Source organism: Charadrius vociferus, unplaced genomic scaffold (genome assembly GCF_000708025.1).
Source record: "Charadrius vociferus isolate BGI_N301 unplaced genomic scaffold, ASM70802v2 scaffold433, whole genome shotgun sequence".
Lineage (NCBI taxonomy): Eukaryota > Metazoa > Chordata > Aves > Charadriiformes > Charadriidae > Charadrius > Charadrius vociferus.
Genome location: NW_009647846.1, coordinates 1,621,392 through 1,634,956, shown reverse-complemented (window position 1 = coordinate 1,634,956; position 13,565 = coordinate 1,621,392). Strand labels below are relative to the sequence as shown.

Below are 13,565 nucleotides of genomic sequence, written 5' to 3'. Positions count from 1 at the left end.
GCTGAGCTTTGAGGACAGTGAACTGCATGCGCTAGCTACGTGACGCTATGAAGATACAGCAATTATTGTTGCACGCTCTACCTAATACAGTAAATGATGTATCTGTCACCCTCTGCTGTTGGACTTCTGCCTCCATAGTTCAACTTTGGTATTTATTGGAGATTAGTTCCTCTGTGTTTGTTACCTGTATTTTAAAACTGGATGTTAAAGCTGTTTAATTAATTATACAAATGTGGTTTCTGGATGTGATGTCTATGCAGAAATCTGCTCTTCACTTAGTGTTGTGTTCCGCCATTCTCAGCTGAAGAATGCTGACAGACGCCTGAGCTTTGCTCCTGAGCCTATGAGGTGGTGTTATCATGAAGCTGGCTGTCAAAGGAAGGTCCTGTTTCCAAACAGGAGGTGGAGCTGTGAAATGAGCCTTGGTGGGGGAGGATAATCCTGCGGAATCACTACTTGGACACAACGTTGGTGGACGTGCCAGAAATCACAGCTGTCCCTGTGTGAGAGGGCTGCAAAAGCAGCAGGTTCATAAGAGAGCCCTTGGGCGTTCCTGGCTGAACATACACTGGCAATCTATCGAGATTTTTCAGGGTTTGGAAATTAATGCTGGGCTGTAAAGCAAGAGTTAATTTCTCACGTGCTTTTAGACAGCAGCTCACTAGTGAGCTCTGAATCTTGCTTTGAAGACTGCTTCCAGGAGTTGTTTTAGCTACAGTGGGTTGGACAGAGATTGGAAGGAAGGAAGTGCTGCAACTTTGTACCACTTTGTCATTCCCTAAGTCCTAAAAAATGTAAGCAAATATACCCTGAAGCCCTTTTATGGTTTCAGTTAAAGGCAATCTGTAAGTGATCAGTGGAGAAAAAATTATGAGGATGCAGCTAGCTTCAAATGTGGTTAGTTCAAAGGAAAAAGTATTTGTAACGCTTCTTGCAGGCCTTCTGCAACTTGTGTGAATTTTAAGTGTTACTGGGAGAGATCCAAGCAAAAGGAGAGATCTATAGTGGAGAAGAAACAATAAAACTGGGTATGTAAGGTTACGTTAAATACTCCGAATTCTCTTATTAATAGGGAGAGGTGCTGGGTAGCTGATGGGAACTTATTTACTGATCATTCGCTATGCTGGTGGTGTTATAACTAGGCAAATAACAGTAAACTCCAGGAGCTGGAAGGTAACTAATGATTCTTTTTGTTTTCCTGGTTCGTGAGTCAGTGTGGGCATCCAGATAAACTGTTTTGGTGAAAGCATCCTACTTTATGAGAAGAATCTTGTAGAGTAAGGAAAAAATCAAAAAAATTCCAACGACAGAAGAATCAAGGTCCTATAATCTAGGCTGTGCTGCAAAATGGCTATATGTACAAAGTCCAAAGTTCATGTTTGGTTCTGGGAACCTGCCTCTTCATCTAAATGTTACATCAGTTCACATTTTTATCCGATCTCTGCAGTTTGGCTGCTTTTAATATACATGTTGCATACTGTGTTATTCCACTATATGTATATGGAATTTTGTTTGAACTCTTGTACATCTAAAACTTGGGCTTCATTTTCTGTCAGAACTTAAACTACTCTTCTGGAGTAGTGTTGGAAGTGTGCTACTCCGGAAACTTCTCTCTCAGTGAATATTTCTGTTATTAGACTTGAATTTCCTATGCACCAAACATCAGGATCTTGTAAAAAAAAGAAAAAAAAAAAAAAAAAGCTGCTGAAAAGTTCTCTTAGAACTGGCTTTGCTTGTTTTAGGTTCCGTCACTGGTCCTCCTGCTGGAATTCCTTGTAAGAGTAGTGTGTGTTGATAGATCGCTGTTCAGGTGCAATGTGAGGTGCCAGGTTATTTTCCACAGGGGATGCCTGTGTCAATGCTGGCTGGCTTTTTAGGGGGTCACCCACGCGCAAGCCCTTGATCTTGGCAAGGTAGCTCTTGGGTAGCCAGCCCTTGACACATCACCTGCCCATTGGGAAGTTTTTATGCAGCCTGAGTTGTCATTCTCTGTTCCAGCCCAAGCTTCTGAGCAGGGATGGTGGATGCTCTTGTTTTTTGGGGGAGAAGTGCGTTACTCAGCCTGTGGTCTTTAGAGGGCTCTCGGGAAACATCTGATGAGGCATGACAAGACCTCGGGGTGGGGGGCCTTGGTCTTCCTGAAAAGAGCCCACTAAAGCTGAACAAAAATGTGTTTTGTTTCTCTGGAAACTGAGGCCCTAAAGACACATCATCTTATTGAAATAGTTAAAATGTTATTCTGTCACTCATCCTTTACTTCTGAAGCTGGAGAGAGGCTCTTGTCCAAGGCCAGTCTTCCAGGGGAGCGAAATATAACTGACTTGAAGGTTTGTCTTGTCTCTGGCACACAGAGCTGCAGGTGCTGCGCCTACCTGCCAGGGCGCAGCGTGGTTGGTAATAAAATGCTGCACGTGCCTGTTACTAAACGAAAACCCATGTGTAGTTAGTATGCAAACAAGCATAGGCTTGTCCACAAAAGAGCACTTTAGAGTTTCATAATCTCCAGAGTCTTCGTTGATGCATCGAGCCTTCCTAGGAATAGAGCGAAATGCCAAAATTCCTCATCTAAAAATGAGCAGGACTCTGGATTGTTTCTTGGCTATTTCTTTACTCTAAGGTGCAGTAGGGGAATGTGTTTCTCCTTGTTAGAGCACAAGCATTACCCTCAGTAGAAGTTCTGAATTACCCAGACTTCACATAGAAAAAGCTGCAAATGGGGGTTTTGTTCTCAGTTTTAAGTTCTGCGTCCTATTTCTTCCTAACAGGGGATGATCAAGATGCCACTGTTGCCATTTCGTTGTGCTGTTTCTGTCAGTGAAATGCTGCTCAAAGCAAAAGCACCTCCAAAGATGAGGTGGGGGAGGAGTAAGACCGATAAAAGACTTATCAGTCTTTCATTTTCATGATCTTTTGGGTGGTGTTTTCTCTGCAGATGGTCGCTATTCCAGGAGGAGCGTTCACAATGGGCACTGATGAGCCTGAAATACAGCAAGATGGGGAATGGCCTGCTAGAAGAGTCCACATCAACGGTTTCTACATGGATCAGTATGAGGTCAGCAATGAGGAGTTTGAGAGATTTGTGAATTCTACTGGGTACGTTACTGAGGTAAGGCACAAAGGGATACAGTCTCCTGTCATCTTCCTTTGTGTTGCTAAAATCCTTGGTAAAAACTTAGCCTGTTTGTTTGGGTTTTTTTTGAGGGAGGTCACAATACTTGCTTTGGATTTGCTCAGTAGAATATTTCTGATGTTAGCAGTGGAGAGACGGAATTGTCTTGCCTTGCTGCTCAGGGGTCTGGAAGGGCATTTGAATGTATGCTGTTACATTTAGTAAATGTCTCGATATCTGAACTAGTATCTTCCCTGCAGTATGGCTGAGGCAGCCTGGGTGAAGCTAACAGATGGTTGGGTATGTCTGTGCAGGTTTTTTTTTTTTTTGTTTTTATTTGTTTGGTTTGTTTTTTTTTGACCTAGGACATCTTTGTACCAGCACAACTATGTTGTTAGATTTTTCTTATTTTGGAGGAACAGGGTGAAGGGATCTAAAAAACTGTGACAGCTGAGGACTCTGCAGGCTAGTTCAGCGCAGCTACTCGCTAACGAGCTGAGCAATAGAAGCCCTGCTGTCTAAAGAAGATATAATAGCATGTATAATAATAGTTTTGTGCATGTTACTGGGAACAATGGACTAAGTAAGAATATGTTAAGGTTCTTCCAAGAAAGAAGCTACCTGTGCCTGACGCTCTGATCTTTCCTGACAGTTAAGTGTTCCTACGCAACTTTTATAAAACCCTGACAGGCCTTTTTGGCAAATAAAAGCCTTGGTAATGATCAAGTCTCAAAGGAGGCACTTTGCTGAATTCACGTGATAAAGCTGGTTCTCATTTGGAAGACAGGATCCTTCTGGGTGGATGAAGGGCTTCTTTTATCTACGACACTATTTCTGTTTTTAAGTTCTTAGCTCAATAACTATGACAAAAGGTTGCTTAACAATTTTGAGTTTGGACAGGGCTTACTTGTTGCAAACGGCTCCTGGAATGAGCACATGTGCAGTGGTATTTGTAGCACTGCATCAGCTGCAGTCTGCTTCAGGCGGGCTTCATGGCTCAGCTGGTGGTGTGTGGTGCTCTGCTTACCCTTTCTGCCTTCCACCCTCACATGGGGCCCCCTTTTACACTGGATTTGGAAAAATAAACTTGGAGTTAGAGTAAACAGCACTGATTCTGCAGGGTTTTTTTTAGGACGCAGCTAAGCTGGCTTTTGTGTATTTAAATAATGTTCATGTTACTTACAGCAGGTAAACAGAGCCAACCTACTACTACTTGGTTTTCCTTTGTTAAGGACTAGACTGAACTGCGGTGGCAATTGAAATGTAAAAATAAATAGAAAGCTGAAGAAAAAAGTCTTCAGATGCGCAGCTGTCTTGTTGAATCAAAAATAATTTTTTAAGTGAACTTCAAAAAAAAAAAAAGCCCTTGATGGAGGCTGTCAGACTGAAATCTGTGATCCTTTAGGTGATACACCTGTTTGCCTCTCGCTGGGTATTTCAGATTGGGCACGAGAGAAAAAAGAAAGTATTTTTTTTTTCTTCTGTTTACTTCTTGAAACTGAATGTATAAAGATTATGGTCATATGCTAAAACTTATTGCGATTTGGGTGGTGAGTGGGATCCTTCTTTCAAACTCTTCTTCTTGAAGAGTTCTGAGCATGCAGAAGCAGCTCGTGGTGATCGCTCTCAGTCTTTGAATGCCTATAATGAAATGAAGAAATTGAGAAGGGCAAATGTGTTGAATTCTGGTAACATGCTTTGACTTCCATAGTATATCAATTCGCTTTACCAAGGGGAAAAACCCTATGTTGGTATCGTGTACTGTGATTCATTGAAATGACTTGTATTTTTTGTTTCTTTTGACTTCACATAATGCTAGTTATAATGATTGGGTTACTTTAAACTCTTATATTGTTGTTGTAACAGGACTTTAAAACATGGGTTTAGTGATGATGAAGGAGCAGTAAGTGACAAGGCTCAAGTCTTTTATTGTGATTCCCAAAGGAAAAATAAGAGAAATTAAATATGTCTTTGAATGTTAGATTATTGACTATTGGACAATTGGAACTGTTTTTTTAATTAATAGAAGTAAAAACATTTGCAGAAGCTCTGGGAGCTGCCATCTGTCCAGTGGCTGTTGAAGAAGAACGACATCCAGAGATAAAATGACTCCTCTTCTGTTCCAAAATAGCTTCCTTGAAAGAGAACTCAAAATTACCATTAGAATTTCCTTCTCCATGATAAGATAAATCTGTAAATGTGAGAGGCATTTTAAGAATAACATTCCTTTGATAGTATGGTTGAATCTTTTGTTCTTTCCATAGGCAGAGAAATTTGGCGATTCCTTTGTGTTTGAGGGAATGCTGAGTGAAGAAGTGAAGGCTGACATCCACCAGGCAGTGAGTAACACAGCAGGATAAAACTGACTTAGGAATCACTGGCATAGATGTGTTAGCAATTATGGCAGTAATATCTAAATTGTGTGTTGTTCCCAAAGCTATGTACAAAAATGGGGTTTATGGAGGAGTGTTTGGTCTAGAATAATAGACTCCCTCAAGTGTGGAGGATTTACAGTCTATTCTCTGGTCTCCTTTGTTTTTAAACAAACAAACAATTAAAAAAAATTGTTCCTGATTAGCAAAAGTTAGTATCAACCCCTTCTTGTCTTTTTTTTTTTTTTTTGCGTCCTAAATGAGAGATATTTAGAACTGTAGTTAAGTGGTGCAGATATAAGGCTGTTTATTTGCTTTACATGCAACGCAGTGGTGCTTCGGAAATTCAGCTGTCAGTAGTGGCTCTACTGAGTGATGTGCTATGTAGGCAAAGAACAGGAGTGCTTCTGGCTCCCAGAGCATGTGCACGTATGACAGGCACACTCTGCCAATGCAGTCTTACGTCCAACCAAAGTGGGTAAATCCTGGATCCTACCGATTTCAGAAAATAAGGATAATGCATGTGTCCGCTATGATAGCGATGCTTACACGAGTGCTTTTTCTAGGTTAACTAGAGGCAAATATTCCAAAGAAGTGTCATTTCTATGGCAGACCTGCGTCTGTAAGACTCATTATGTTGTGAATGGCTTAAGTTTACTGTGCTTCCTGCATCTCTGAAGAAGATCCTGTATGCTTTGCTTCATCTTGCTAGAGCGACATAGTGGTCCTCGTAGCTGCAGTGCTGATTAAACTGGAGCTGATCCAGTTTTCCTGTTGAATGGAAGTCAATATTGGTTTAAAAATAACCAAAAGTTTGGAGGTGAACCTTCCCTGCACCCTCCTTCCTCTTTTTTTTCTGTTGTGAATGTGTTGCTGTCTTAGGCTTCATTTACCTCCTCCTCAATCTTAACAGGTCACTTAATCTTTACCACTCTTGATAATAAGCAGATTATGTCTTGTCATCTCCAGGATGAATTTATCTGCTTTCAGCAGAAGTTTGCATAAGATGACCTACTGAGGTTCCTTCCCATTGGAATTACCCTCAGGTCTGATGAACACACTGCATTTCCACATCTCTTGTCCTGTGCCTTTAAAAAGGCCTTAAAAGTGAAACATTCTGATGTGCCTAATGTGGCGATTTTGGGCAAGGTGTGTGGCTTCAAGTTGGATTTATTCTGGATGGGAATTTCTTTGCTTTTTTGGTTAATTTTCTTTTCAATCGGCGAAGCTAACTCATATTCTGCAACTGCTCGAATCAACATGGGGAAGCAGGATGTACACACGGCAGGGGTAAGGTAGCAGCAGGACTGAAACTGCATCTTTTGGCAATAGTTCAGTTAGGCGTAAGTAAGTTTCAAGTGAAATTGCACCTATAGAGGAGCACAACTTTTTCTTGCCACCTTTTGCACCTTCTGATGCTGGATAAGCCAAGAGAGAGGTGGGACAATCCAAGACGAAATTCTTTTAGTTTGTAGCAAGGTTTTACTTAGGCCCACCGTTTGATCCCAGGTACACCTTCAGGAGTTTAGAGGATTATTATTTATTATGAAAAGCAACTGAGAAAATCTGGGGCTTTAGTATTTAGTCATTTAATTTTCTCCAAAATAGTTTATTGCACAGAGACTTTTTTTTTCCCTGCGTGCATGGTGCAATCACTTAGAGTAGTGAATATTCATTGTTTTATATAAATTATGCTCTTGGTTGAGGGCGGAAGCCTGTAGAGTTTGATTTTTATCTTCAAGGGGCAGACTGATAGATGGGAGGTTTCAAGAAGCCCTTTGTGAATGCCTGGCAAAAAAATGTGAGGGTTTGTTTCCTACTGCAAGGAAAGAAAGCTTACAAAAATAGTTTGTTAACTTTTAATTCAGGCCTAACATTTGTGTACTGTGAGGCATAAGAAGACTAAATTGGACTTCCCAAATATGACCGTAACTGATGCTGAAGGTAGAATAACTGCAGATGGGCTCATCTCATCTTCACAACAGTTGGTATTAAGAAATACTTTTTCCTGCCCTAGTTCTGTGATGCTGAAATCCCTAAATCAGGCGCTCCGTTTTAAAACAAACGAACCAACCAACCCTAAGAATGCTGGTGTAAGCTCAGTCTTGGCTATTTGTATAAACACATACAGAGTGTTGGGAGCCACTTTCCTGGGTGTGTCAGCCAAATTTTAAAGTGTTGGCTATTGCGCTAACAGAACGAGTATTATGCCAGAGAGCTGGCATGGAGCCCAAACCGGTCTTTTTGGCTGCTTCTTTGTGAAGGCTTTCTGTATTTGTTAAAAGTAAACTTTAGGAGACTGTCCTTTTGCCATGTTTTCAGTATTTATTATTAGGTCATTTTGTGAGTTGGGCATTGTTAGCAACTATATAGTTGCTAACTATAGTGACTACCATTTAGTTTGGCACTTCTTTATGCTGATGCTGTGGACAAACTTATGGTCGAAAACATGATAATATTGTGAGGAGGCGAAAAAGAAACTAGAAGCTGCTTTTCTTCCTCCTGTCTGCCTGCCTCCTCACCAGCTACATACCACGAAATCCAACTCTTAGCAAGGAACTTCTGTCTGCAAGGAGAAGGTGTCAGAAGGCAGCTCAGCGGTAGAGCTGGAAAGAGAACTCTGTCTGAAAATACAGCTTAGAATTTTGTCTGTATGTACTTCTGCCTCTCAAAACTGTGTCTTTTTGTTGGTCTAGTATGCATTTGCTGTGAGAGGTTATAAATGTTGCGAGTACTGCGCAGACCTTAGTTGCTTTGCGAGTCTTTGGGTTTTGTGACAGTGCCGTTTGTAGACTAGAGCAAACAAGCATCTTCCAGTTGCAGGGGAGGGAAGCATCAGCCGTGGGGATGTGGTGTTAGAATGTAATGTAGTCCGACTGCTTCTCAGACAGCCAAATTCTGTGCAGGCCATGCTTATCCCAGCTAAATGAAACTAATAAAATGCATTAGCGGTTTTCTACAGATTGTGCTCTCAAGAAACAAGTTTCTACAGAAAACTTGCAAGAAACTACTTATTGCTAAAATGTAGAAGCATCCTGACTATGGGGCAGGGGCTTCAAGGGTTCTGCAAAAGCAAATTCTTCCTAGGGATCTGCAAGCTTAAATTAAACAATAGAAAAAAACAAAACGAAACCTAGCTTCTTGTTACATTGCCCCAAATGTTTAAAGTCTACTAGTGTCTGCTGGGGAAAAAATGTTGAAAGGAATCTAATACTATTCAATTACTTTAAAAAAAAAAAAAACCAAAACAAAACACAAAAAGCCCATTTTAAAACTTGGCTACTGCAGTGTAGCTGTTCAAATGTAATCTGAAAAAGTGTAAATCGCATGAAGTTGGTTTGCATCAGCAGATTGTAATGATCAACAACAGAGAAGATGAAGGCTTTTTTTCTTGAGGTATACCTTAGTCAGCCAATATTTTAGCTTGTGGTGTGTACCTTCGTGAATCATAACTATCACCATGAAAAGCAGAAGTAAGATAGAAACTTTGGTGTGTTTTAGTGGTACTGGAAATCCCTCCACCAAACGGATGGGAGAAAGGGCTGTATTTTTACTTTGCCTTAGTGGCTCGGGCATGTTGTGATAAGGCTTTTTTCCAGTCGAAGCACAGGGGTGCTAAATGCAAATGTGAAAAAAGTGAAGAGCAACAGGAACGTGTATTTTGGAAACAGTGTTTCATACGCAGTGAAAGAATTGGGGAAAGGTGGAAGTGAAGCTATTGAACTGAATGGTGTCTATAACAGCTCCTATGAATGACGAGGTGCGTGTGTCTGTTGGGGAGTATCTGGGGGTTTCGCTCTATTTGGCCACTTTGGCTTCTCCAGTTGTTAAACCAGACAAATTTATCATAGGCCCTCAAAGGAAGCAGACAGCTCAATTAGAACAGAGGTGGGGCTGGTGAAAGCTAATGCAGGAGCAAACCAGCTTAGCACGTAGAATAATTGTTGGAGCTTTGGGTGTGCGTTTCCTGGAGGTGAGGTGGTCTCCCAGATAGCCACTGCTACAGGAATGTAGGTTGGACCGAACCCTCCTCTGGAAGGGAAGCAGTAAAAAGGGGTGTAGCAGCCAATAATTGAATTGTTCTAGATTTCTGGGAACTTGAGTTTTAATTTCAGCCTCTAAGTTTGCGGTGGTAACATGGCAGAGAGTGAAAATTTATCACTGTAACAGATGATGGGGTTCCTGATAGACCGGGCTAAGACTTTTTCAAATAAAATTGGATTTTCTAGGGCAAGGGGAGAAGGTCCTTTGAAACCAAAACGTTTTGTGTGGGCTTCACATATAAAAACTAGTTCTTAGGCTTGTGGATTAAAACCAGCTACTAATTGCTGCATCTATTACAGCTATTAACTTGTGGCCTTTCTTGGGTACTTGGCCTTTGGTTTAGATGACGTAGATAAAACACAGCCTAGAATTGCCAGTAGTTTGGCACTTGGAGATAATTTTTTCTTTCCTTCTCTTTTACGAGAATTTGGGGAAATGGAAAAAGCTCAAAATGTAGAGTTTTTGCTGTTCTTATTTTACGATGAAACTGTTTTCCTCCTCTTTTATTTCCCTGACAGAGCGAAGGAGGAAGTAGAGAGGGGGAAATGCGTGCCCAGTGCTATTATTCCATGGGATTGTAAAATGCCATTTATATGGCATTTGAATGTGTCCTAGAGCAAAAAGCATGGGGATTGTGTCTGTGAAATGAGAAGGTACTGAGGCGTGCTTGCCAGTGAGGGGATTTGGGAGCTCTTGCAAATAACTGCAAGAGTTTCACTTGCTGTGCAGCTGCCATGACCAAAGTAAACAGGATAGCACTTACCGAGACTGCAGTACAGCGTAAGTCAGATTTGCTCACTGGAGAGTAGTGGGGAACGTTTTTTATTCTTGGCTTGTGGAAGATAGCAAAATTAATTTTTGCTTCTAGGCCAGATAAATTCTGGAATGAAGAGACCGAAAGCGTACAGATTTGTGTTACTTCATTTGTATTTAGGAGGTGTTGAGTTTTTGATCTGAGAATGGAATGAAATTAGTTCACTGGCAGACTTCAGCAAATGCTATTAAGGAGTTCTGGTCAATCTAGAACTGTTGGATGCTACTTTCTTCCCTGTTTGTATAGAAACCTCTGCAGTGGTATTGAGCTGTGCAACTTACCTATTTATAGCAGTGCCTCTGACCTGTAGGCCCATTCTAAAACCAGTGAAAACATTAGGCATTTCAAATCAATAATGAAAGGAGCAATGTTTATAGGTAGGATGGCAGTGCTAGTGTTCGCAGCCGTTACTGCGGAGTAACTGGATGCACCTTCGTACAGCATCCCATGGTAACTTCCTTATCTGTGGCTTGAGGGGAGAGCAGGTGGGTTATTGTGTGGTTTGTCTAATAGTGTTAAAATGTCAACATCCATAGGATGGTGCATAAGCAGAAGTTTACGAATATACTTGTTACTTTAAGGGTAAATTTCACCTATGCCACGTTTGGCTTTTGCTTTTTCTGAGGCCTTTCGAAGGTGAAACTGAAATCAGAGGAAGAGATAGGTGAGCCTATTTCTTGCAGCTACCGATGCTTCGGATATCCCCTAGAAGGAGTCAGGAAGATGGAGCTATTGAAATGTTAATCTCGATCTTATGCTGTACTCCCGCTACTGGGATAAAGAACAACGTGCAGGAAACATCTCTCACTGGGAATTACCAGTAATATTAGTCCATACTTATCAGTATAAACTACAACTTCAAAGCAGGCATTGCTTGTGCCTCAGGTTGTAGATATATCCGTGCACGCTTCATTTTCTTAAAGCACATATTCATTTGGTTATTGGAAAAAATTACTAGCTTGAGTGCAGATTTAGACGCTGGCTGAAAAATGGACTTGCAGAGATAGAACTCACCAGGAATATCAGTTCCTCAAAAGAAGCTTCTTTGGATTCCAAAACTTGCACTTAATAAATCTTACTGGATTTTAGCATCAAATGTTCTTGGTTATTTTTCTTGGAGGATTGACGTAGCTGTGAAGTATTACACTGTTTGAATGAGATTCAATGATCTTTCCTTATGCAAAGGAAAAGGTCCCTTTGTAGAAGTGAAGTGCTGTCTTCCTATTAAGTCTGAAATGTCTTCTCTAACGGATGACTTCAAGTATATTTATTCTTACTCTATAAAGCTGCTGCCTTTCCTTTTTGTGGTACTGCAATTTCAAACTACTTTAAAATATTGGGATTTAAGGCAAACAATATCAATGTTCAATATTAAACAAACCCCCTTATTGCTTTCATTTCTGAGCTAATGAGGGAGGCTAGAAACCTTAGAAAATAAGAATGAAAACAGTTTCTTCTGTAATTAGAGCTTTTGGGGAGCTGGACTTTTAATTGATGTAGTAAATAGCATGGGACTTGCATTAGCATTGCAGAAGCTGGCAACTTCAAGTATTTGTTATCTTCTGGAAATAATACTCAACTGTACTTCTGAGATGTTTCAGTGTGCTTAATTACTGATTTGGTGGGGAATTTGACAATCATGTTTCAGTTCAGTTTATGTACATAATTATAGAAGGTTTGTTCTTCTCTGCAGACTATTTTCAAGTACAAATATGAATTATAGCTGCATATCCTGATTATGGCTCCCTTATGTAGCTACTATGACAACCTTGATAACTGGTTAGGAGAGATGTAGTCTTTGTCTTGAGCCTCGAAGCTGTATTCCCTTCCACACTATTTACATTGCAGTGTCTCCCTGACTCAGTTACAGCTGTTTCAACTTAAACACAAGCCTGTTGCTATAGAGATGATGTACTGCGTAGAAATAGGTCATGTTCCTGCTCTTTCCCGTGCGCCGATAAAAAGGAGAAGCAGAGCTGCAGACTGGCAAAGGTGAACATTGAGTGTGCATCTGCCCAAGGGCTTTTCCATGCACTTGGAAGATGGCTTGAAAATCGAGTGGGACCGCTCCATGGCTGTGGCATCTTTCAAGCTGCCCCTCGTGGTGTGATGTGTTCTGAGTCTGACTGCAGAGCTGAATGGCAGGAGGGCTGAGCTTTGTCTCTGCACTCCCCTGAGTTCCCCCTCTGACCCAGAGCAGGACTTCAGGAAGGTGGTGACAGCAGCCGGCCAAAAAGCTGCATGGGTCCGTCTCCCCCGAGAGCTGGCTGTGCTGAGGCAGCAGCCCAGAATAGCTGCTGCTTGCTGATGGCTGGGACTGCTGAATGGTGGTCCCAGTGCTCGGCTCATCTGTTCATAGCCACGGTCCGCTGCTGCAGGCAGGTGGAGGTTAATGTTACCCCAGCTCGGGGGGTCCCACCAGCAGAAGGACACGGAGCTGTTGGAGCGGGGCCAGAGGAGGCCCCGGAGATGCTGGGAGGGCTGGAGCCCCTCTGCTGGGAGGACAGGCTGGGAGAGTTGGGGGGTTCAGCCTGGAGAAGAGAAGGCGAAAAAGGGGAGAGCTCAGAGCCCCTTCCAGTGCCTAAAGGGGCTCCAGGAGAGCTGGGGAGGGACTCTGGATCAGGGAGGGGAGCGGTGGGATGAGGGATGATGGTTTGACACTGAAAGAGGGGAAATTGAGATGAGATCTGAGGAAGAAATTCTCTCCTGTGCGGGCGGTGATCCCCTGGGGCAGGTTGCCCCGAGAAGCTGTGGCTGCCCCATCCCTGGAGGAGTTCAAGGCCAGGGTGGACGGGGCTTGGAGCAACCTGGGCTGGGGGGAGGTGGCCCTGCCCAGGGCAGGGGGTGGCACTGGGTGTTCTTCAAGGTCCCTTCCAACCCAAACCATTCTGTGACTCTGTGACTGGCAGTGCCTGGGTGGTGGAGCGGAGGGGAGGAGGTCCTGTAGTGATGCGCACTTGGGAGCTGCGTGTGGAAGGTGGGAGAGAGGTCTCTGCCCTGAATCCTAGTGAGAGAAGATGTTTTTGAGGGCTGTTGGAAAGGTATGCTAATGCTACTTAGAAAAATAGGTGTAAATTTACTTGTGACCAGGAGCCCACTTAATGTGATTTCTTTGTGGTTTCTGAGGGGAAAATGACAGTGGCTCATCTGTTGTACAGTAATTATTTTTATTTCTTAAACTCCCTGTCCTACTAAAAATGTTCTATTTTCTGTCTGCCTCTTTCTT

General features: G+C 42.2%; 1 protein-coding gene across 1 annotated transcript in view; it reads left to right on the top strand.

Annotated features, from left to right (window-relative positions):
- Positions 1 to 2,932: 2,932 nt before the first annotated feature.
- SUMF1 (sulfatase modifying factor 1) overlaps positions 2,933 to 13,565 on the top strand; it is a 38,783-nt gene continuing 28,150 nt past the window's right edge. The window contains exons 1-2 of the mRNA XM_009882882.1: positions 2,933 to 3,106; positions 5,374 to 5,448. Coding sequence (XP_009881184.1) covers positions 2,933 to 3,106; positions 5,374 to 5,448 — 249 coding nt within the window. The remainder of the gene's footprint in view (positions 3,107 to 5,373; positions 5,449 to 13,565) is intronic.